Source organism: Hylobates moloch, unplaced genomic scaffold (assembly GCF_009828535.3).
Source record: "Hylobates moloch isolate HMO894 unplaced genomic scaffold, HMol_V3 SCAFFOLD_5, whole genome shotgun sequence".
NCBI classification, from domain to species: domain Eukaryota; kingdom Metazoa; phylum Chordata; class Mammalia; order Primates; family Hylobatidae; genus Hylobates; species Hylobates moloch.
The window spans coordinates 139,627,877-139,650,046 of record NW_026652280.1 but is presented as its reverse complement, the minus strand read 5'-3'; the positions used below and the strand labels follow the sequence as shown (position 1 = coordinate 139,650,046).

General features: G+C 40.4%; 1 protein-coding gene and 1 long non-coding RNA gene across 5 annotated transcripts in view; one reads left to right on the top strand and one right to left on the bottom strand.

Annotated features, from left to right (window-relative positions):
• Positions 1 to 3,997, top strand: part of SH3GLB1 (SH3 domain containing GRB2 like, endophilin B1) — a 28,637-nt gene extending 24,640 nt beyond the window's left edge. For all 4 annotated transcript variants that reach the window (XM_032155458.2, XM_032155457.2, XM_058439620.1 and 1 more), the window contains 2 exons: positions 2,058 to 2,286; positions 2,989 to 3,997. In XM_032155458.2, coding sequence (XP_032011349.1) covers positions 2,058 to 2,286; positions 2,989 to 3,096 — 337 coding nt within the window. In that variant the 3' untranslated portion in view covers positions 3,097 to 3,997. The remainder of the gene's footprint in view (positions 1 to 2,057; positions 2,287 to 2,988) is intronic.
• LOC131383548 (uncharacterized) overlaps positions 1 to 20,703 on the bottom strand; it is a 44,168-nt gene extending 23,465 nt beyond the window's left edge. Inside the window, exons 1-2 of the long non-coding RNA XR_009213693.1 lie at positions 20,596 to 20,703; positions 18,603 to 18,802 (exon numbers count right to left, since the gene is read on the bottom strand). This is a non-coding gene — a long non-coding RNA (uncharacterized LOC131383548). The remainder of the gene's footprint in view (positions 1 to 18,602; positions 18,803 to 20,595) is intronic.
• Positions 20,704 to 22,170: the final 1,467 nt, after the last annotated feature.

The following is a 22,170-nucleotide window of genomic DNA, read 5'->3' as shown; positions in this document are numbered from 1 at the left end:
AAGTAAGCAAGCTCATCAGCTGAGTGTAATGGATGGGGAGAACTGCTGAAATTTTGAGGGTGGGCAAGAGGGTATGAAATAGTCATCAGGGGAATGGAAAGTGAAAGTGAATGGAGTAGAGAAGTGTAGTATCATTGCCAGGTGACATGTGGACCCACTTGAGGTTCCTAGTCATAAATTGAATGTAAAACAAAGCTTTTCTGTGTTTCTCCTGTTAAAGTAGATGCATGGATACTGAGTAGGTAAATAGGGAGGTTTTTACCAAATCAGTACAATGAAGTGAGTGGCATAAGAAATGAGAGCATATGTAAGGGTTATTATAATAATTAACTATGGACATGAAGAAGGTGATGGTAGGATCATAGACCCTGGTAGGCTTGTTGATGTGAGAGCACTTGAAAGAAAAAGGCGATGGTCAAAGAATGGGATAGTAGAAACTATTATTATTGGAAGGGTTGTGGTTACTGGAATTGGTAAGATCTAGATGTGACTGTGGGAATAGGTGGCTGAACTAGGATCAGGTATAAAGTCACTAGAAGAGAAGAGTTCGAGGATCTAAGAGGCTAAAGGGTTGGAAGAATTGTCCATATAGATATTAAAGTCACCAAGAATTAAGTAAGATATACTGTCAGTGAGCCAGGTGATAAAATCTTCTAGAAATGAAAGTAAGGGAATGAGGCATCTGTAGGTGATTGCAGCAAGAGATACTGGGTATCTCTTTTTTTAAAGAATTGGGAATGATACAATAGATGGAGAAAATGTAATATGGGAAGGAAAGATAATATGATAAAATGTAATATGATAAAATATGATAATGTGGGAGGGAAAGATTATGTGGTATAGTTGAATAACATGAAGTTGAAGGATTGGCTAGAATTGTTTAGGGAAAAGAGTCTAAAAACAGTGATGAAGAACATAAGACTCCTCCACTGACCTCTAGGTTCAGTGATAAAAGAGGAGTATGGGAGATAAACACTAGCACAGGAAGATGAAGGGAAGGTTTAGACTACAGGTTAAGGATACAGGGAATTTTGCTGATGACCGAAATGATTTCCAGATGGTATAGTGGTCATGAAGAGAAAAGGGGACTTTTCTAGTTTAATGAATTTATTAAAACTTTGAATTTTTGTAGATAATTTTTTAGCTTAGAAATGGTTGAATTAGAGTGATGTCAGACCAGCTCTTTTGTACTGTTTTCTATTTAGTATTATTGGGGAAACTAGCCTTAAAATAAACTGAAAATTCTAATTATCTTCAAATTGTTTATGAGCACATTAATCACAAAAATCACTCATTTCTAATAGAAAATTTTTCTAAAAAGTAGAACAAATGAACTTGTAAAATTTGTCCTATTCTACCATTGAGTCTTCAATTTCATTGAGATAATTCGCAGTCATATTATTTGAATGTCTACCTTCTCACTGTGTGTATGTCCTTAAGGGAACAGTATCATTTCATCTTACGTCTTCTGCTTCTCATAGTCATGCTGAACATGTAGATACAAATAAATAATATTTACATATAAATGACAATAAATATTTTATTTGAATAGGAAAATGTGATTGGACCAGTTTATGAAAAAAAGATTTAGTTATTCAAATGTTTCTCAAAGAATTAAATTGAGAAAGCCTCATACTTGTAGTATCTAATATTTAAGTAGTTTTTCATCAATATTTTAATTTAGTAATTTATAAAGAAAAGATTAAGAAAACATTCTATTGGAAGTTTTTGGGCAGTGCTTTCAAAATAAACCATAATAAACTATCTATTTTTCCTGGGGAAAAAAATATAGTCATTAATTTTAAGTTAATATTATAAGGACGGTTTTGAAACAAACTTTCAAGGATTTATATTTGAATACCACCTGAATTGTCTCTAGTATAATTGGCCCAAAAAGGAAAAGGAAGGTAGATACACTTTGTCATTAATGTATTATTAATATCTATACATCTTTTCCAATGTGAAGTTTGGTAGAAAGTAAACAGCGCCACCGAGTGGTAGTATTCAGGAACTTTAGTCACTTGGAAATAGATAATTCGCTGTTTTCTTTTCAACAGTTTTCCATCCAATTATCTTAGTAACAACAATCAGACTTCTGTGACACCTGTACCATCAGTTTTACCAAATGCGATTGGTTCTTCCGCCATGCCTTCAACAAGTGGCCTAGTAATCACCTCTCCTTCCAACCTCAGTGACCTTAAGGAGTGTAGTGGCAGCAGAAAGGCCAGGGTTCTCTATGATTATGATGCAGCAAACAGTACTGAATTATCACTTCTGGCAGATGAGGTGAGTATTGTGGGTATGAGAAGGAAAATATATCACGAATTGACATACCTTCTAATATTATAACAATGCAGATTCCTCATTAGTTATTTGGAAATGGTTTCATAGATTACAGATAGTTATATTAACATAAAAAATTAATGTTCTTTAATGTAATAGAATATCATAGAAATATTTACAACTTTTAAATATTTAAAACTGCCAAATAACTTGAAGATGTATAAAACTCCCTCCAATAAAATCCTTTATCTAGGCCAGACATGGTGGCTTACACCTGTAATCTCAGTACTTTTGGGAGGCCAAGGCAGGGGGATCACTTGAGGCCAGGAGTTCGAGACCAGCCTGGGCAACATAGTGACACCTCATCTCTACAAAAAATATGAAAAATTAGCTGGGCATGGTGGTGTGCGCCTGTAGTCCCAGCTACTCAGGAGGCTAAGGTGGGAGGATCATTTGAACATGGGAGGTCAAGGCTGCAGTGAGCCATGATCATGCTACTGCACTACAGCCTGGGCAACAGAGTGAGACCCTGCCTCAAAAAAATAATAATAATAAATAAATCCTTTTGTTTTTCAGCACAATTGATAATAAATAATGTTTAAAGTCCTTTTGGTGAATAATTTAAACAAATTAAATACAAATCTGATTGGTTTTCTACATGTTTTTTTTAATGTAGTTAATAACTGGAAGTATTTTATTTTGCAGGTGATCACTGTGTTCAGTGTTGTTGGAATGGATTCAGACTGGCTAATGGGGGAAAGGGGAAACCAGAAGGGCAAGGTGCCAATTACCTACTTAGAACTGCTCAATTAAATAGGTGGACTATGGAAAGGTTGCCCATCGTGACGTTGTATTTATATACAATTAACTCTAAATAAAGCAGGTTAAGTATCTTCCATGTTAATGTGTTAAGAGACTGAAAATACCAGCCATCAGAAACCAGCCTTTCTGCCAATAAAGTTGCATGGTAAATATTTCATTACAGAATTTATGTTAGAGCTTTCATGCTAAGAATGTTTTCTTACAAAATTCTCTTTTTATTGAGGTTTCACTAATAAGCAGCTTCTACTTTTGAGCCTCAACTTAAAGCAGAACTGTTTTCTACTGGATTTTTCATTAACAACAAGCTTTTTCTTTTATGTAAAATAAATCTATTGTGAATTGATACCAGTGACTCATTTATTAGGTATAAATAATAGCCAAAGAATAAAATTAAAATTTATTTTAAACTTTAGGTCTTAAAAAGAACTGTAGGATATAACCTCTTTTGTGAAAAGTAGAATTTTCTGAATGCTTTCATAGACAAAAATGCATTTAAACTATATTTACCTGGTTTTCCAACAGAAATCACATGATTTCAATACTATGTTTTGATGGGTTATTTTCAGAGTTTGGTTTTTTAAACACTACTGAATGGTTTCTTTTAAATTTAAGAACAACCAGTTCTTGAAAAGCAATACCATATTTCTCTGATAAATTTGTAGTTAAGGTTCTAGAAAATCTAGGACAAATTTACTTCTTCATTAAACAAAGTTTTTAAGATTACTCAATTGGCACAATTTAATGCATAATTGGGATTGGATCCATTAATAACATACTGTGGTACAGTAAAGAGAATGTGTTCTTATTGAACAACGAATTTGTATAAAAATATGGAATAATGCAACTACATTATAAATTGTATACAAACAAAATAAATTTTGGGTCACTCTGAGCTTACTGTTAAAACATTGAAAATTTATTAATGAACACAGGCTATCTTGATGAGGATCTCTGGTTATGAAACACATACTAATGAAATTATTAGTGACACATTGGAAGCTAGAAAATTGCTGTTGGGGCCATTGCTATAAATCAGCAAATTGGCAGATTGTTTCCATGCTAAGACTTCTGTTATAATTCATTCATTCAACAAACATTTGTTGAGGGCCAGATACTGTGCTGGTCAACTGGGGATACTGTCCTGAACAATATGCACACAGTTCTTGCCTCTGCAGAGCTTAAAGACCATTAAAGGATACAGAAAATTAAACAAGCAATTGTCCTATAGTAGGATTCATGTGATGGGAAAAATACAGGGTACTGTATTTGGGAGTCATGTAACTCCAATTTTGGGAGTGAGAGATGGTTTGGGGAAGAACTTCCAGATAAAAAGATGTGTAACCAAGACAGCATAGCACATTCTGACAACTAAAGTAATTTACTCTAACTTAAGCATGAAGTACAAAAGTATAGTTCATTTATTGAGGGAATGTTAAGCTGTTAAAATGATACTTGTTGGTACTTTAAAAAAAATGAATATTTAAACACCATTTTAAAATTTTGTGTTAAGAGCTCCTAATAAGAACTTGGTAAACATGTTGACAATTTAACTCACAGTCTAAACTTTAAAAATAGTTGTTACCCTTTTACTTCTGTGCCATGAGACAAATTCTTCTGCAGTTTTATAGTTGTACAAGATGTTCTGACTCACTCTCAATTGCCATATTCTTAAAGAAACCCTGAAAAGCTGCTCAAGCTGGTCAGTTTTCTGTAAAACCGAGTAAATGAAATTTTCTCTTCCCTCAGAAAGGAAGTTCTACAGCCTAGAGTACCATCTATTGTGTTTTATAAGTCCAGATTTAGGCTTTGAAAGATCATACCGAAACTTCAGGTCGACTTAAACAGCAACTATGAATTAGGTTTATGGGAAATATAGTAATACAGGGGAAAGAATATCGGTAATGGAGTGAAATGGTCCTGGGTTCAAATCTAGTCTTCCTCACATATTGTGCTCTTTCTTTAAGCTTCAACTGAGATGTATAACTGCCTTTTCCTTACCAGTAAAATGAGGACAATAATTATGACACCCTAGGGTGGTTGTGAGGATTAGCAAATGTTATCTTGTATTTCAGGTGCCTTTTAGGGAAAGGCTTGGCACATAGTAAACACATCCTGTAAATATCAGTTTCCCCTTGTTAGCCCCTGTAGCATCCTGACCTACCAAGTCTATAGGCCTTGCATATCACTGTGCACCAGAGATACCTCTTTTACATCTGGGCTCTGTTTACTCTCTATCAATCCTATCCTCCACCCTCTTTAAATCAGACCCCAGGTTTAACCTTCCCACAGTCAGTATAAATCATTTTTCAGAACTTTCAGCTTTCCATCAAGTGAAAGTTGATTTTAGTTACCCAGTAATGTACAGAAGCCTTTAATAATGTTAAGCTTCAAAGGCTTCTGGTACGTTTGTCTACCACAGAACCACCACAATATATATGCTTGTTCTTAGGTTTATTGCTTTTTATTTTAATGGGGTTTGGTTGTTTGGGTTTTATTTTGGTTTTGGCTTATTTTAAAGTCAAGTTTAGTTTTTACTCAGGTAAAGGCCTGTGAAGTTTCTTAGGCGTGGAAGAAAAAGCTTGGGAAGCCTATTAATTCATGGTGCAGTTCAGAATTGTTTAAATAAGCTCTGTGCCACTGAGCTTAATCTAAAAGTATAGTGACATGTGAAGGATGCACATATGAATGAAAAACTAAAATCATTGTAGGCTCTTCTATAAATGAAAAGAAGTGATTGGATTGTGTCTACCTTTTTCCTCAAAGTAATCTAACCTAAAAGGTCATGGTGTTAAAACTTTTTATGGTGCTAATCAGAAAAATTCATGTTGCAAGAAATGAGATCTCAAAAATGGGAATGTGCCTCCTCACTCTGCGTCACACAGGAAATAAATCCTGAGGCCAGGATCACCAGTGGGGTAGAGCCATCTTCATAGTCTCTTGTTATCCTCCCCCTGGACAAAGAACAAAGTGAGACTGGGAAGCTAGTGTTGGGAAAACATTTCTGGGATAAACTGTGGAGTGGAGAAGACAATGGAGGGCAAGGCAAAAACCCACAGACTGGTTTACCCATAGAGGCCCCACTCACCTCCATGCTGACAGAATTCCGGAAAAATTCCTTCCCTATCTCCCAAACACCTGAAATTCTGAAATATTGCCGTACTATTTAGCACTTTAAGCTTCAGTGAGGTGCTGTAATGGAGAGATAGCTTCATAGTTTAGCCAACTTTGCCTCAAGACCTCCAGATAAGATGAAGTGGCTTTTACCTCATGTGAGTCTCAAATGCTGGAGAGGGAGTTCCACAACCATCCCTGCCCTTTCTCCCATATTATGCCCATTAGAAAGTCTACTCAGGGCTGGGTGCAGTGGCTCATGCCTATAATCCCAGCACTTTGGAGGCTGAGGCGGGTGGATCACCTGAGGTCAGGAGTTCGAGACCAGCCTGGCCAACATGGGGAAACCCTGTCTCTACTGAAAATATAAAAATTAGCCAGGCATGGTGGCATGCACCTGTAATTCCAGCTACTCAGGAGGCTGAGGCAGGAGAATCACTTGAACCCCAGAGGCAGAGGCTACAGTGAGCCAAGGTTGCACCACTGCACTCCAACCTGGGTGATAGAATAAGACTCATCTCAAGGAAAAAAAAAAATGTCTACTCAGTAGAGCAGTGATTCGCAAAGTGTGAGACCCCAGACCGGCAATATTGGCATCTCCTGGAGACTTGTTTAAAATGCTGATTACTATTTTCAAGAACTTTTTACCTTCATTTGTACTTTTGTTTTCAAGGGCTCATGGAATTAGTCTTCCATGTGACAGCTTTTTAAATATTTTAAGACAAAAACTGAGTCTTCTAATCTTAATTGTGTTCTAGCAGTAGTCATTGTAATTATTTTTATTATTTATTTGTTTAGTATATATCTGTCACTCTAGAATGTAGGCTCCCTGAGATAAAAACTATAATTCTTTTGATGGCAGTTACATTCCCAACTCTTAGCACAAGACCTAGGGCATAGTATGAACTCAATAAATTTTTGTTGAATGAAAGAAAAATGCAAATTTATAAGCCTTTTTGGAGACCTACTGAATCAAACTCTGAGAGTGGAGCCCAGCAATCTGTTGTAAAAGCTGTTTGAGTAATACTGTTGCACTGTAAGCTTGAGAACCGCTGCAACAGAACTAAGAGAACATGCATTCCACCTTCAGACCTGTTCTCTGACATCACTTGAAAAATCTGCTCTGCCTTCTGTAACCCTTACCAACAACATTGCCCTATCCATGTAGGGGAAACTTCTGGGCTATATTACAAGTGGGTAGGAAGGTATAAGGATATGCATAGTGGGAAGTATTGCTTAGAATGCCAGTACTTGTTTGCTGTGGAAGGTTTCTAGGAATGGATTGCTTAGTCTAAAGCACTACCACCATCTACCATCCACGTTTTCACTCAACACAGTGCCTTTTAATTGGTGACTAACATCAAAACACCTTGACAAACCGTTAAAACAGTATCAGAAACCATGTGCGTACATCCCTGTGCCTCTTAGATTGCTAAGTTCTGCTCTCGTTTTTACTTCAAAGGACACTTTTTAAAGAATTGTTAATGCTTTTTTATAATACAAGTCATAGCCCTGTTGGCAAAAAGAAAAAAGATTCAGTGAGAAAGAAAAATCACTGATAATTCCATCATCCAGGGAGAACCACTGTTATTTAAGTATATGGCCTTCCAGACTTTTCTGTGCATTTATAGGTTTTTTAATGGGATCAAAGTGTACATACTGTTTTGTAACTTTTTTTCACTCAACAATACCATGACTGTCTTGCTGTGTCAAGTATATTTCTACATCTCTTAATGGCTGCATGATATTCCATCATATGTGCCACATTTTATTAAACTACTGTTGAATTTTTAGGTTTCCAACTTTCATTAATAAAGTGCTATTAAGAACATTGTGTTGCTGAATCTTGTATGTGTTCATATTTTCTGAAGATAAATGCTTTGAAGTGGAATTGCTAGTGAAGAGGGTGTGCCAGTTTTTAAAAGCTTTTATTACTGCCATGTTGCCCCCTAGAAAACTTTAAGCAATTTATACTTTTATCAGCAGTATATGAGAGAATACTGTTTCTTTTGGAGGGCTTCCGACTAGAATGTTCTTGGAGTCTTTGGTTTAAAAATAAAGGGTAAGAGGGAGATAAAAAGATCCTACAAAATTAAAGTCCAGTCTTAAATTTTTCTTAAATTATGACATTTACTGTTCTTCCCTCTTTATCATATATTTTGTATTACTTTGGAAATGTTTGTAGTACTAGTTGCCTCTTGCTTTTATTCAGTCTCCTGGAAGCATTATTACCTTTCTGACGTTTGCAAAGACAGTAGAAGAACAATCTTAAGTAGACTTGAATCTTGAGGTATCTTTGATGCAGGTGTACTGTTGATGGATTTAGGGAATGTAACCGTATTGGGGAAAGTAGGATTTTGGAAGGTAGGCATAACAGTGGCTCTCCCACTTGTTTCCCTGGCATTTTGTCAGTCATTAAACCTCTCCCACTTTGAGCCTGCTTACTCATCTCTTATGGAATCTGGCTCATTTTTTCCAGTCAGGTATTCAAGTAATGTAACCAGATAAAACTCTCAGGCAAGATGTACAGTGGAAGATTTCAACATTACCATGCTTAACAACAGTGTACAAAAGTGGCAATCACAGTCTTTTTAAATGGTAAGCCTTGCCAAACTGCCCCTTCTGATACTCCCCCACCCTTGGCCCACAGCTGATCTCAGTGCTTCGGGGGGCTGTACCTCTACGTGAGAGCCTGACATAGGACAGGCAGCTCAGCTCAGTAACGGTATTGTTAATTAGCTAAGTCTCAGTAGCATCTCCAGGACTGGAGATCACAGAATTGATTCATCCATAGTGAGAGAAATTTATTTAAAGAAGTATGTAAATTATAAAAGTTGCTCAGCAGTATTCAGAAAGATGGATGTCCCAGGGTTGAGCTGCAGTAATATAGCAAAACCCCACAGACCAAGCCATTTTAATATTGGGATGAACCATAATAAATTTAAATTAACATCTATTTGTTGATTATAACTCAAACTACTCAACCAATAAAGAATGAGTAGTAAGAGGACTTAAGGGGGTTGTAAGTAAGGAAGGCTATACAGGAGGCTTCAGGTTTACGAGAACAAGACGAATAGCTAATTGGAGGTGAGAAGAGATGGACTACCATTATAAGCAACTTTCCTGAGAGTCTGATGCACCAGGGTTTAGGGCACATGTTTCTGCTTAGTCTCATGTTCTAGTAAAGTTCTCTGAAGCTTGAGCTGCTGTAGTAGGCAATTCCCGACAACCAGGCATTTTGATACCTGCTTGCCTTTTCTATATCGTTTCTTGTGTTCAGCTTCACCTGAAGATCCTCATTTGTCAAGAATAAGCTCAGACACTCATTCCTCTATGAAGAGATTCTGGATTCCACAGGCAGAATTGCATACACACACAACTATCGCATTGCCTTGGATCACAATTACTTGCCAACTTAAAGGACAGGATTTTGTGTCCCCTGACTCCTAGCACACCTAAAGCTGAGTTTTGGCAAGCCCATAGCTTGCTTGCAGCATTGTGTTTACAAAAAATCTATTAATGATTCAGATTTGGTGCTAATACGTGTATTTGCCCTAAGAAACATTGGCTCTTTAGGACATCAATATTACAGAAAGCACATATCTACTTTTCTTGGAGAGTAATCCCAGAATCTATCATCATGGTTACAAGCCATCTTCATTGGCTCTGGTTAATTTTACAGTGCTCATCACTGACTCTTACTTTACAAAACAGTAATTTGTTACAGCATGGACTTTTGCTGGCCACATCTATACTTCAAATTTAGGGTCAGTCACATCAAGGTTGGATGGGGGTATTTCCATTGCTGAGCTTTCCTATATAGATGTCTTCTGTAAAATGGGCTAAATTCCCTTCCTTTCTCCTTTTCTCTGCCTCTTCCACCCTTCCTTTTTTCCATTTCTATACATTCTCCCTCTCCCTTCTTTCAAAAAATTTACATGAGAAAATGTATAATAGAAGATCTTGCTCAATTGATATTTGTGAATGACAAATCTGACCCAGATTTCTGAGAACCAAAGAAAGATGTATGATCCAGCTTCAGATTGACTGTTCACATGTAGAAACATGGTGGTTGCTCAGGAGACAGCTACTCATAAAGAAGCACTCATAAAGAGAGCACTGAGACATCAACACCAAAGCGGAGTTAAGAGGCCAAAGCGCTGGCACTGATTCACGGATTAAATTTTATATGACTGCTGCATTGAAGTTTTCATCAAACTGAGAGTATAAATGGGCACAAAATTATTCACATTAACACCCTGAAACACAATGTCGCTGAGCCACGGCCTGTCAGATCATCAGCAAGTGGAGGATTCCCCTCACCTGCATATGTTTTAGAATCTCCAGAGACACATCCACAAGTCAATCCTCTTCTTTCTACCTGCTAGTGAAGAAGGGTCTTCTATCCCAGCTCACACTCCTAACCTAATTGCCTCAGAAACTTTCTGCGGTCACTGCCAGTGAATCTGAGGTTTAGCATGCTGAAAGTTGGTAAAATTGGAAGGTCACCACTGGCATCTGATAGAGCATTCTACAGAAGTGGGTATGGAATGCTGTTTTAATTCATATAGTTTAACTGGAGGCAATACGTTCGCTCATCAAGATTCAAAATCTTACTTCAGTTACATGACAGAGTTTTCCTCACTGATACAACAGGGGCCCACTGCTTAGGCAACCACGTGGTGACAAGTATGTTACCCGGACGTTGTGCTTCTTGCTGACCTCTAACCTGCCCCCTTCTTCAATGCTACCTACAGCCCACATTGCTTGGCTCACTGCTGCCTCAGACAGAGAGGAAAGTCAGAGTTCTATGGCGTGATGAGAGCCATTTCTTCCCTATTAACGCTCAATCGCAGGCTTCCCAGAAAGCACAGCTCTCTTTTAAGTACAAGAGCTCTTTAAATTTACACACACAAAGCCAGTTCTCCCAGAAGAAAGCTCTCACCAGATTGTCTGGTGAAGATAAATTCCACTGTTGGACACCTTGCAGTCCTGGAACCAAGGCTCCCCTTTGTCCCATAGCTCCCCTTGGTGTCAGGGAGCTGCTCACCTGTCTATTTCTACCTTTATGATAAAGTTCCTTTTAAGGGCCGTATTACTTTATCCCACACTCTGGAATTCATTAGTACCATCTCATGACATCCATATGCTTTAATATATTTGGACCCCAGTGTTAGGAGTAATAGAGTCCTAAACTGTAAAATGTTACTATTCAGCCCAGACAGAATGTTTTATTGCAAAACCACCTAGCACAGAAATTGACTATAGACTTTGGAATCAAAGAAGCAAATTTTCAAATCTCAACTTTACCACTTTATTAGCTGTGTGTTCAGTAAGTGATACGACCTTAACCTGTTTCTTCATCTACAAAATACAGATTAAAATGCTTACCTCCTAGGTTTGCAGCAAACAGTACTTCTCAGACCAGCAGCATCAGCATCACCTAGAAATTTAGTAGACATGCACTCTCGGGCCGCTACTGAATCAGAAACCCTAAGGATGGGCCAAAGCAATTCGTGTTTTAACAAGCCCTCGGGTGATTTGATGCATGCCAAAGTTGGTGAAACACCAGTTGCGAGGATTAAAAGAAATAATGCACATAAGGGCTGGACTCAGTAACTGGCATACAGTAAATACTTAACAATCTCTAACTACTATTTTGTCACTATTATAATTTTTAAAGTAATGAATGAACTATACACTTTTCGGGCAAAGTTTCATATATATTTCTCATAACAAAGCTTTTCACAGACGTTTGGCAGCTGAAGGCTGGAGGTTAAGATCTCAAGAATACGGAGTGCAAATCCTTATATTTTAACCAATCATGTAGAAAATGAGTTTAAATTCCTTTCACTAAAAATGGACTGAAATCTATACAGAAAGTCACTCCACTTCTGAAAAAAAAAAAAAAAAAAAAAAAAAAAAAAAAAAAAAAACCAGTACTTGGAGAAAGGGTCAAGATTTTTCTCAGAAAACAGTCAGGGTCTACTTCTACACATGGAAAAATGGGACAATTGAAGCTTCAATAATGGAGCTGCCAGCCCCGTTATTGCCACAGCAACTGCCACATCATAGAATATCACCATGATCATATTCACCTGAAGTTTTTCAGAGCATATGCTTCCGATTGCATGGCGTGATTATAAAACAATTTCTATCATATACTCGTAAAATGACCAGCTTTATTTCATGTAACTTCCCGATGAATGCCTCAAGATAAATTTGTTTTATAATAACCCTAGGAAACTAAATGCATTCACCTTCTACCCAGGCTGTTTGAATGTAAATCAATTACATGTTACAGTAGACTGAAATGATAGTGGTTTTATAATCGTCCACAAGCCATTCTTTCTGAGAGCATTTACCTAGCAAGTCCAGTAGAAATTAAATTCGTGGTTGTGTACCTTCAGGCAAATTATTCACTTAATTTCTCAGCCCCACAGATGTTTTTATCTGTAAAATAAAAGGATTAAACCAGACGATCTCTAAGGTCCGTCTAGCTCTTGCATCCTAACATGTTCTAAACAAGCCAAAGTTGTTCATGTTTTAATAATAACTAATGTTAAACCCACAATTATGAATTAACTTGAACAGCATACACAGTTCTACTGGCAGCTCGTTGATGGGATTGTTTTCTTTATATTTTAGAGTATAAAGCTCTTCAGTCTGAGCTTTCTAGAAAAGGCTGAATAACACCTTGTGAGAAATTCTTTAGAAATCCCTCTCTACCTGGACTGACTTAGACCTCAAAAGGACCAACTTTGTGCTCAGACTTTCTAGTGAATTCTAGTGAGTATATATGAACAGTGGCACTCACAGTCTTAGGCATCACTGGGCTTTTACATCCCCTTGAAAAAGTTGCTAACACTTACTGAGCACTTTACGTGCTTTACCTTCTTTAAACCTGGCAAGAAAGTATACTTTCCCCCATTCTACAGACAAGAAAACAGAATTTAGAGAGCCACACAACCAGAAAAATGGCAAAGAAGTCTTATTGCTTTCCTTCCCAACTCCAAAGCCCAAGCTCTTAATCAGTGTGGAACACAGACACCTATTTTTGGAATGTGCCCCCTAAATATGGTCAATGGCCCATTATTTCCTGCACTCTTCCCAGATTAGTAACTTTTCTTGGGGCAGAAAAAGTATTGCTCTTAACATAAGGTGCTATAAACTGCTGCTTAACCAACTAAAGAAACCTACAAAGGTCGTCAAGCCAAGCGGGGAGCTGCCAGTGCCATCACTGCCACAGCTGAAAGTGCAGAGAAATCAGTGTTGGTGTAAGTCGGGGCTTCTCAAAGTGCAGGCCCCGGAATCTGTCGGGGGTGGGACTCTGCCATCTTGTGGTTCAATATGCTCTCCAGATGATTCTGATGCACATGTTTGAGAGCCACTTGTTTACATATAGCAGAGAAACCACCTGTCTCTCACCTCAAAGCTGACTCACCTGCAGAAACAATGAAAGAGGATAATGACAGCCCCCCAAAATTACTCCAAGCTATCAAATTAAACTAAAATGTGATATCATTTTACTGACTCTATCCAATAAATAGACCATTCATTAATGAGTAATTTGGTAAGCACGTTAACATGCTCAGGATGTAATTTTTCCAGGAACAGGGAAAAGAGTCCATGGATTGGAAGTTTATTTTGAAATTCAGCTGTAAGGGAATATCTTCTATGTATCTGTCTTTTATCGAGGTAAAAAAGCAATATAATTTTATTGTTTCTTTCTAGCCAGTGTCTCAGTTTCCACTGAGGGGTTTATATGCCCTATTCAGCAGGACAAGAACACATTATTTTAAAAATAGATGCCAATCATTGGCATTTACCATATGCCAGTCACTGTGTGGGGTGCTTTACACATTCTCTAATTTCATTCCTGCAACAGTGCTATGAGGTAGAGATTGTCCTTCCTCTGCAGATGAGAAAACCAAAGTTTTTTTTTTTTTTTTTTGAGACAGAGTCTCGCTCTGTCGCCCAGGCTGGAGTGCAGTGGCGCAATCTCGGCTCACTGCAAGCTCTGCCTCCCAGGTTCACGCCATTCTCCTGCCTCAGCCTCTCTGAGTAGCTGGGACTACAGGCGCCCGCCACCACGCCCGGCTAATTTTTTTTTTTTTGTATTTTTAGTAGAGACGGAGTTTCACCGTGGTCTCGATCTCCTGACCTCGTGATCCGCCCGCCTCGACTCCCAAAGTGCTGGGATTACAAGAGTGAGCCACCGCACCTGGCCGAGAAAACCAAAGTTTAGATAGAGACATTAAGTGTAAATCTGCCAAGCTCATTTCAAGGCTCCTGAGTCTCTAGAGAAAATAGATTTCCTGAGTAACATCTCCCTTTTCTTCTTTCTCTTGATGCTAATACATCATTCCTTTACCCCAAGACTGCCAGGCACAGGAAGCCAGTGCTCTAGACCTTCCTTCATGGCCCATTCCCACTTTTCCTTTGACTCCCAGCATCATACCCACTCTAGCTAATTTTAACACCATTTTCTGCAAACTTGAGCTCCCCAACACCCAGATAGCTCAGCTAGGTGGGCTGCTGAGACTAAAGGATCTATGGGTCCTGGGGGAAAAGAATGCCCCTGGAGGAAAAAGGAAGAAGGGCAGTAGGTAGCAGAAGGCGTGGCTCGGATGCAGGAAATGTGTCAACAGTGATACTGACCATGAACACACTGAACAACTAGCAAAGAGAATGGCTGAAAATATGACTGCCCAATGGAGGAACTAAGGAAAATATAGTCATATTTGTAAATAGTTTATCATTTCTGTTTCACTGCCATACAGCACAACAACTAGGGTGCATATTATTAAATGGGTTGGATTAACTTTGTGGGTTTGGATTATTTTGCTGGAATAGTGACTTCTTTACTACTGTGACAATGCTATACTACAGAGTTTGCTGAACACACAGCACAGCTGTCTGTTCACTACTTCAGAATTGGGGAGACCACTGGTCATATCTATATTTCCCTAGTTTGGAGAACATATATCCACCAATGGTGCATACATTCCAATGCAAAATGCAAAAACAATGATCTGAGTTTGGTAATAGATCCAGAAACTTGTTAAGCTCTTATCAGCCATGTGTCTATATTAAAAACCACCTGGACCAGGCACGGTGGCTCATGCCTGTAATCTCAGCACTTTGGGAGGCCGAGGTGGGCGGATCACGAGGTCAGCAGATCGAAACCATCCTGGCTAACACAGTGAAACCCTGTCTCTACTAAAAAGACAAAAAATTAGCCGGGCGTGGTGGCGGGCACCTGTAGTCACAGCTACCCGGGAGGCTGAGGCAGGAGAATGGCATGAACCCGGGAGGCAGAGCTGGCAGTGAGCCGAGACTGCGCCACTACACTCCAGCCTGGGCGACAGAGTGAGACTCCGTCTCGGGGAAAAAAAAAAAAAAAAAAAAAAACCACCTGGCTGCAGTTGAAAGATCACCTTCTATTTGCGGTCATTCACTATATTTGCGGTAACTTCACATCACTGATCACAGGAACTACAGTAATGGGCAGGGTGGCTGAGCAGGGATTCCTTTGCCTGTCTTCCCCAGTCCGTTCCCCAGTTCCTCTCTCCCAAAAGTCCTATCAACAGAGACCTTGCAACTTGAGGCAAAAAGTGAAAGAATAATAGCTGCAGTAACTTAAGTACTTGCTGCATACCAGGCACTGTGCTTAAAGTGATTTACATTCATTATCTCATTTTAACAACCTGAGAGGTAGGTATGACTCTTAACAAAAGGGAAAGTGAAGGCTTTTAAATCACATAGCCTGGTAGAGTGGTAGAGCCTGAGCTTTGACCCAGGGCTCCCTAATTCCAAAACACTTGCTCTCAATGTCTACAGAGGACTCCCCAATGCACTATTATACCATTTAACTTGGCCAATGGCCAGTGTTGAAAATGGATAGAGCAGAGACTTATCCTATCTATAACCAGGGTAGAGTGCAGCCTCTGAAATACAGCTGAGCAAACAACTCAAGCACAGTTTGATGTTCCTGCCCAGTGGGTGCTATTCCAGGAACTGATATCCCTTCCCTCATGTTCCTTAAACCCATGTGACACCCACTATCATGGTATTGATAATGGGCTGAGAACCCCCTTCTCAGTGTAAGCAGGGACTCTTTCTAACCTCTCCCTGGTATAGGAAATAAGCACTTCTATTCTGTCTCCAGTCTACTTAGCTCTGTCGGTAACTTGTCCAAAGCTTCTTTGGAAAGTCAGTTGATTGGAACACAGAGTACATTTTATATAATTTAAATGGTGATGAGGCTCTTAGGTCAGTGCACCAAAGCCTACTTAATCGGCAATGTGCCTGAAAATTGATGGTGCAGCCGAACCCAGAACAGTGCAGAGTTGTTGAAGACCCCTAAATTTCTCCAAGCCCAGGCTTTTTTATGCTCCTCTAGTTCCAGGGCAGTAACCAGCATGTAGTAGGAAATAATAATAGCTCGTGTTTTTTGAGCACTTACCATGTGCTTGATGGCACCGTACACACATGGTCTCACTGGACCCCCACGGCAGCTCTAGGCAGTAAGCACAATTATTAGCCTCAAGTAACTGAGGCGTAGAGAAGTTAAGTGACTTCCCAAGGTCACAGAGGTGACAAGTGATGGAGGATTAGAACCCAGGCAGTCTGGATCCAAAGTCAGTGTGACCAACCACCTGTGGGCCTTTAGTTGCCTGAAAGCGGGGAAGAGGACCCAAGGCTGGGCTGAGGCTCTGTGGTGTAGGTGGCTTCCACAATGCACACATGGAAATCACACACACAAGCAGGTGGGGAGTGGGCTGCACAGGAGCTCTGGTGAATCCCTCCACAAAGGTGAGGGAGAGTGTGACAGAGACATCCACACGAGCTTCGGTGCCTCTAGAAAAGGAGGAGGTCCATGAACAGGAAGGTGTCCGTGGGGTGGGCCAGGGACATGACAGAGCTGCTCGGACTGGAGAACAAACAGCTTGCTCCGTTCTCCACAGTTTGTACTGCTGCTCTAAGGCATGACCTTGGGCAAGTTCGTCCCCTTCTCCATAAAGGAAGGGCCGTAATAGTTCCCACCTCTAGAATCTTTGTGCGGATTAAGTGAAATAACTCACTTTGCACGGTGCCTGGTGCCCACTCACTGAGAACATCCTCTTGTGATTAGGACCATCATCATTACACCAGAATGTCATTTGACTCTGAACACAGCCAAAGCCCACGAAAAAGCCCTTCACAATTGGCCTTGCTAAGACAGGCTTGAGGGTAAGGAGGTTTTGCCCCCTACACTAGGACACAGTGCTGAACAGCAGCCGCAGGAGCCCTCCTCCCTTGCCTCTGCTGATGAGGGCGGTAGTTCCAGTTTCCCTTCCCTGCCAAGCCCTTACCAGCACCACCAATAAGAGGCATAATGAACTGGCTTGAGTCCCACCTCTTCATTTCCGCTTCTCGACTGTCAGCAGCTAGGGCTAAGAAGCTGTGAAATGAAGGAATGCCCATTGGCAAGAAGAAAATAGTCGCCAAGCCAAGCAAGCCCTGAATAGTCAAGCTGGAGAACTGGCCATAATTTACTATAAAACAGTCTCTACCGGTGATGAGGGGTGGGGCAAGAACAGAGGAGAGAAAACAGATGCCCCTTGGGAAGTTTTTCACCAAAAATCTAATGAACCATGATTGACAAATGCGATGGTGTTTTGCAATCCACACTGCAATTCTTCACAACGTCTAGGTCCACAGCCAGCTCTCTGTGTTGAGAGGAAGGTTGCTATCTATACCACCACTGGCAAAACAAAAACAAACAAAACTAAAGGCAAGATGGTTGGCTCCTAAACTTAGCACTTGGTTCCCCATTTCTGTTATATATTAGCTGAGGAGGCTTTTGGAAGACCCAACAAAGACATTATATGTAAATCAATAACAATTTTTGTTTTATGTTCAAACCATGATCACTGACTAGCTAATTTTCATGGCATTCCTATAAGTGAGTTTTATGATCCTGCTCCAGTTCAATTCTTCTTCAATACTGTAATCAGCTTAGATGATTTTTTTAATGTATTTCCATAAAATGATTTTTGCCAACACCTTACATTTTCATCAGATTTTCTTGTCGTAGCTAGATACGGCTGGCACAGAGAGTTAAGTGTTGTGAAATGGAGCAGACTGACAAGGATGGAGAATCAAACAAGGCATTGGCATGGGCCAACATGGAGGGCTGCAGGGAGCAGGCAAGGGGGCATGACCCGGCTAGAAGAGTCTGGGAGAACAGCCTAGTGTTTGTCAGCACAATCTACAAAAGCAATAGCATAGATTAAAAAGCAGGAGCCCAAGCAAAGGTCTTAATAGCTGAGGATATAGGACATTTGACCGCTGTAGAGGATTGTCTCCAAAAAGTGGGTAGACACACCCCTTACTCTTACCTCTATGAGAGGAGTGCCCTCGGCTGCCCCGTCGATGGTGGGCTCGGCCACATGCCTTGCTTGGTCCTACGGGATGTTAGTAGGCATGATAAGCAGAGGCCTGTGACGTGTTTGCACAGTTGGGCTTGCCGTCTTGGGCTTCCGCCAGCACCATGAGAAATGTCCACCCTGGTAGCACTAGTTCAAACAGGATGAGAGACCTGTGAAGCAGACATGGATCACACCCACAGCTCAGAGCAAGCCCAGGTAAACACATTTATCAAGCATATTATTAATGCCTTCTTATCCTTCTAGTTGCAACTTACATGTCACTGTCTCAGAGGTCCCTGCCCTGACTCTCCTCCAGGCTAAATTATGCCCCTGTGTTAATTGTGTTTCAATGAAAGAAAATAATTAATTAGGAAGAATTATTTGCTTATATGTTTGTTTATTCCATTAAATTACATTCCTTGAAAGCAAGGAGCATATCTTATATGCTTAATATATTCTAGAGACTGTGCTAGAGCTCAATGAAGCCTATTAGGCACTTAGTAAATATTTGTAGAATGAAATATAGAAAGCACTCCTGGGGGATGAGGCCACAACTACTACAGTGGTGACACAGAGCTCTTCTCTCAAGGAGCTTTGCATCTATAGGGCCAGACCATCAGCCACTGCACAGTGATAGGCTAGAGCTACATAAATCCTTTCTCTCTGTGGTCAGAATTGACCTGAGAGACTGAGACAAGGTGTCCAGTTAGCTATTGCCATGGAACAAATTATGACGAAATTTAGTAGCATCAAAGAACAATTACTATTTCTCAAGGTTTCTGTGGATCAGGAATTTGGAAAGAACTTGGCTGGGCCGTTCTGGTTCAGGGTTTCTCATGAGGTTGTAGTCAGGTGGCAGCTGGAGAAGCTGGAGGCTGTCCATACATCTCTTTATTCCTGTAATCTGAGGGCTACTTCCTGTGGTCTCTCTGCACAGGTGAGTTGAGCTTCCTCCTAGCATGGCAGCCTCAGGGTAGTTGGACCATTCATGGTGGCACAGGACTCAAGTGCAGGTTTTACAGCAAGCAAAGTGGAAGTTGTATCACCTTTTTCTTTTTAATGTGGTTAAAAACACATAACATTATCTGGGTGCAGTGGCTCACACCTGTAATCCCAGCACTTTGGGAGGCCGAGGTGGGCAGATTACCTGAGGTCAGGAGTTCAAGGCCAGCCTGGCCAACATGGTGAAACCCCGTCTCTACTAAAAATGCAAAAACTAGCTGGGCATGGTGGTGGGCACCTGTAATCCCAGCTACTCAGGAGGCTGAGGCTGGAGAATCGCTTGAACCCAGGAGGCAGAAGTTGCAGTGAGCTGAGATCATGCCACTGTACTCTAGGCTGGGTGACAGAGCGAGACTCCACCTAAAAAAAAAAAAAAAAAACAACATAAAATCTTCCATCTTAACCATGTTTTAGTGTATGATTCACTAGTGTTATGTACATTGACATTGTTATGCATCCAATTTCCAGAAATTTTACATTTTGCAAAACTGAAACTCTATGCCCATTAAACAACAACTCCCCATTTTCCTCTCTCCCGAGCCCTGGAAACCACTGTCCTACTTTCTGTTTTTATGGATTTGACTACTTTAGATACTTCAGAGAAGCAGAATCATGCAGCATCTGTCTTTCTGTGACTGGTCCGCTTCACCCAGCACAATGTCCCTGAGGTTCACCCATGCTGCAGCAATGACAGAATATCCTTCCTTTTGAAGGCTGAATAGTATTCCATTGTGTGTATATGTCATATTTTCTTTATCTGTTCATCTGTTGATGGGCATTTGGGGTGCTTCCACCTGTTGACTATTGTGAACAACTGCTATGAATATAGGTGTGCAAATATATGTTCAATTCTTTGCTTGTTGCATCACTTTTTATGACTTAGCCTCAGAAGTCACAAAATAATACTTCTTTCAGTGACAAAAACCCACCCATATTTAAAGTGAGGGAGCATAGGTCCCACCTCTTGATGAGAAGAGCATCAAAGCCACATTATAAGAGGAGTATGTGGAGTAGGAGACATTGTTACAGCCATCTTTGGAAAATACAACCTTCCGTGCAAGGATCCAGCTAGAAATGGAGGGGAGCAGAGGGAGAGATTAGGAAAGTGTTGTCAACCTTCAGAGGTTGGCATTCAGACATCTGCCATACCAATGAAGGTCATGACCTTGCTGGCCACCAGACTGCATCCTATACGAAATAGCACTCCACCACTTTCTATCTCCTTACCCTGCTTTATTCTTCATAGCACTTACCTTCCCCTCAGTACTTAATTGTTCAATTGCTTATTATATGTCCCTCTCCACTAGAATATAAATTCCAAAAGAACAGGGACTTTGTCTTTTTGTTTGCTGCCATATACCAGAGTCTAGCATGGCAGCTGACACAGGGTAGGCACTCAGTAAAATTTCATTAATTGAATGAATAGATTCAAGAAAAATGAAAATTTGATTTGAGTTCTGGGTTATAAAGTGGAATCAGGGTCATCTGGTGTAGTCAGACAAACCTACACGTAACTCCTGTCTCACCCCTTACTGTCTGTGTGGCCTTCAAGGAGCTATTTAAGAAGAGAAAAGGGTGGGTAGCAAGGTAGCTGATGCTGAAATTCATCATCAGTGTAGTCACAGCTGACAGAAACTTGGGGTCAAGTGACAGAATATTGACCAAGGGACCCCTCAGAACCCATGAAGTCCACCTCCCTTATTCAGCGGAGGAGAAATCTGAGGCCCAGGAAAGTGAAGATTCCTACCCAAGACTACACAGAGGCAAGACTAAAACTTGGGATCCCAAGTCCTCTGACTCATCAAACAATTGGGTCCATCAGAATTCAAGGTTGCAAGTGATAGAAATGTATCCCAATAACTAGCCTAGGCACAAGGAGAAGTCAGCCCCACCCGTGTTTTCTCATGAGTGTGGCAGATGCCCCTGTTGCCCTGCATCTCATCCCCTCACCCACACCTGCAGCTGTGATGGATAGGGTCACTTCGAGTGTACCCTTCCTCTGTTCTTCCACCACAAGACTTTCTCAAAAAGCACAGGAGCCCACTCAGCCCACATTCATGTTCAGCCAGAAAGAGAGAGTAGTCAAAGCCCCCAGGGACAACTCTCAACCACAGAAAAACAGGAGCCATTAGGCAAATGCCCCAACCTTCCCTCCTATGGGTGGACAATTCTGGAGGCTTCAATGGTCCCTGCAGAGTTGAGCCCCTTTAGCGTAAAGCAGTGACCTTGACAGTGCACACTTGATTGACTGTTTCCTTTTCCTTGTGCACTCTCCCTGTCCCCTCACACCTGCTTGCTGGGATCACCTCACAAATAACTACCTTCTTCTGTAAATCCTTGACTTGGGCTCTGCTTCAGGAGAAACCTAAACTAAGAGGTCATCTCATTGGTGATGTAGCAAAAAATTGAATATGTCTTAGTTATGCAGATATTAATCATTAGGGATAGGTACAGAAGGTAGAGGTTCACTGAGATAACATAAATAGTGCCTAGCCCCTAATGCCTAACCATCATAGATGCTTACTCAGTGTTACCA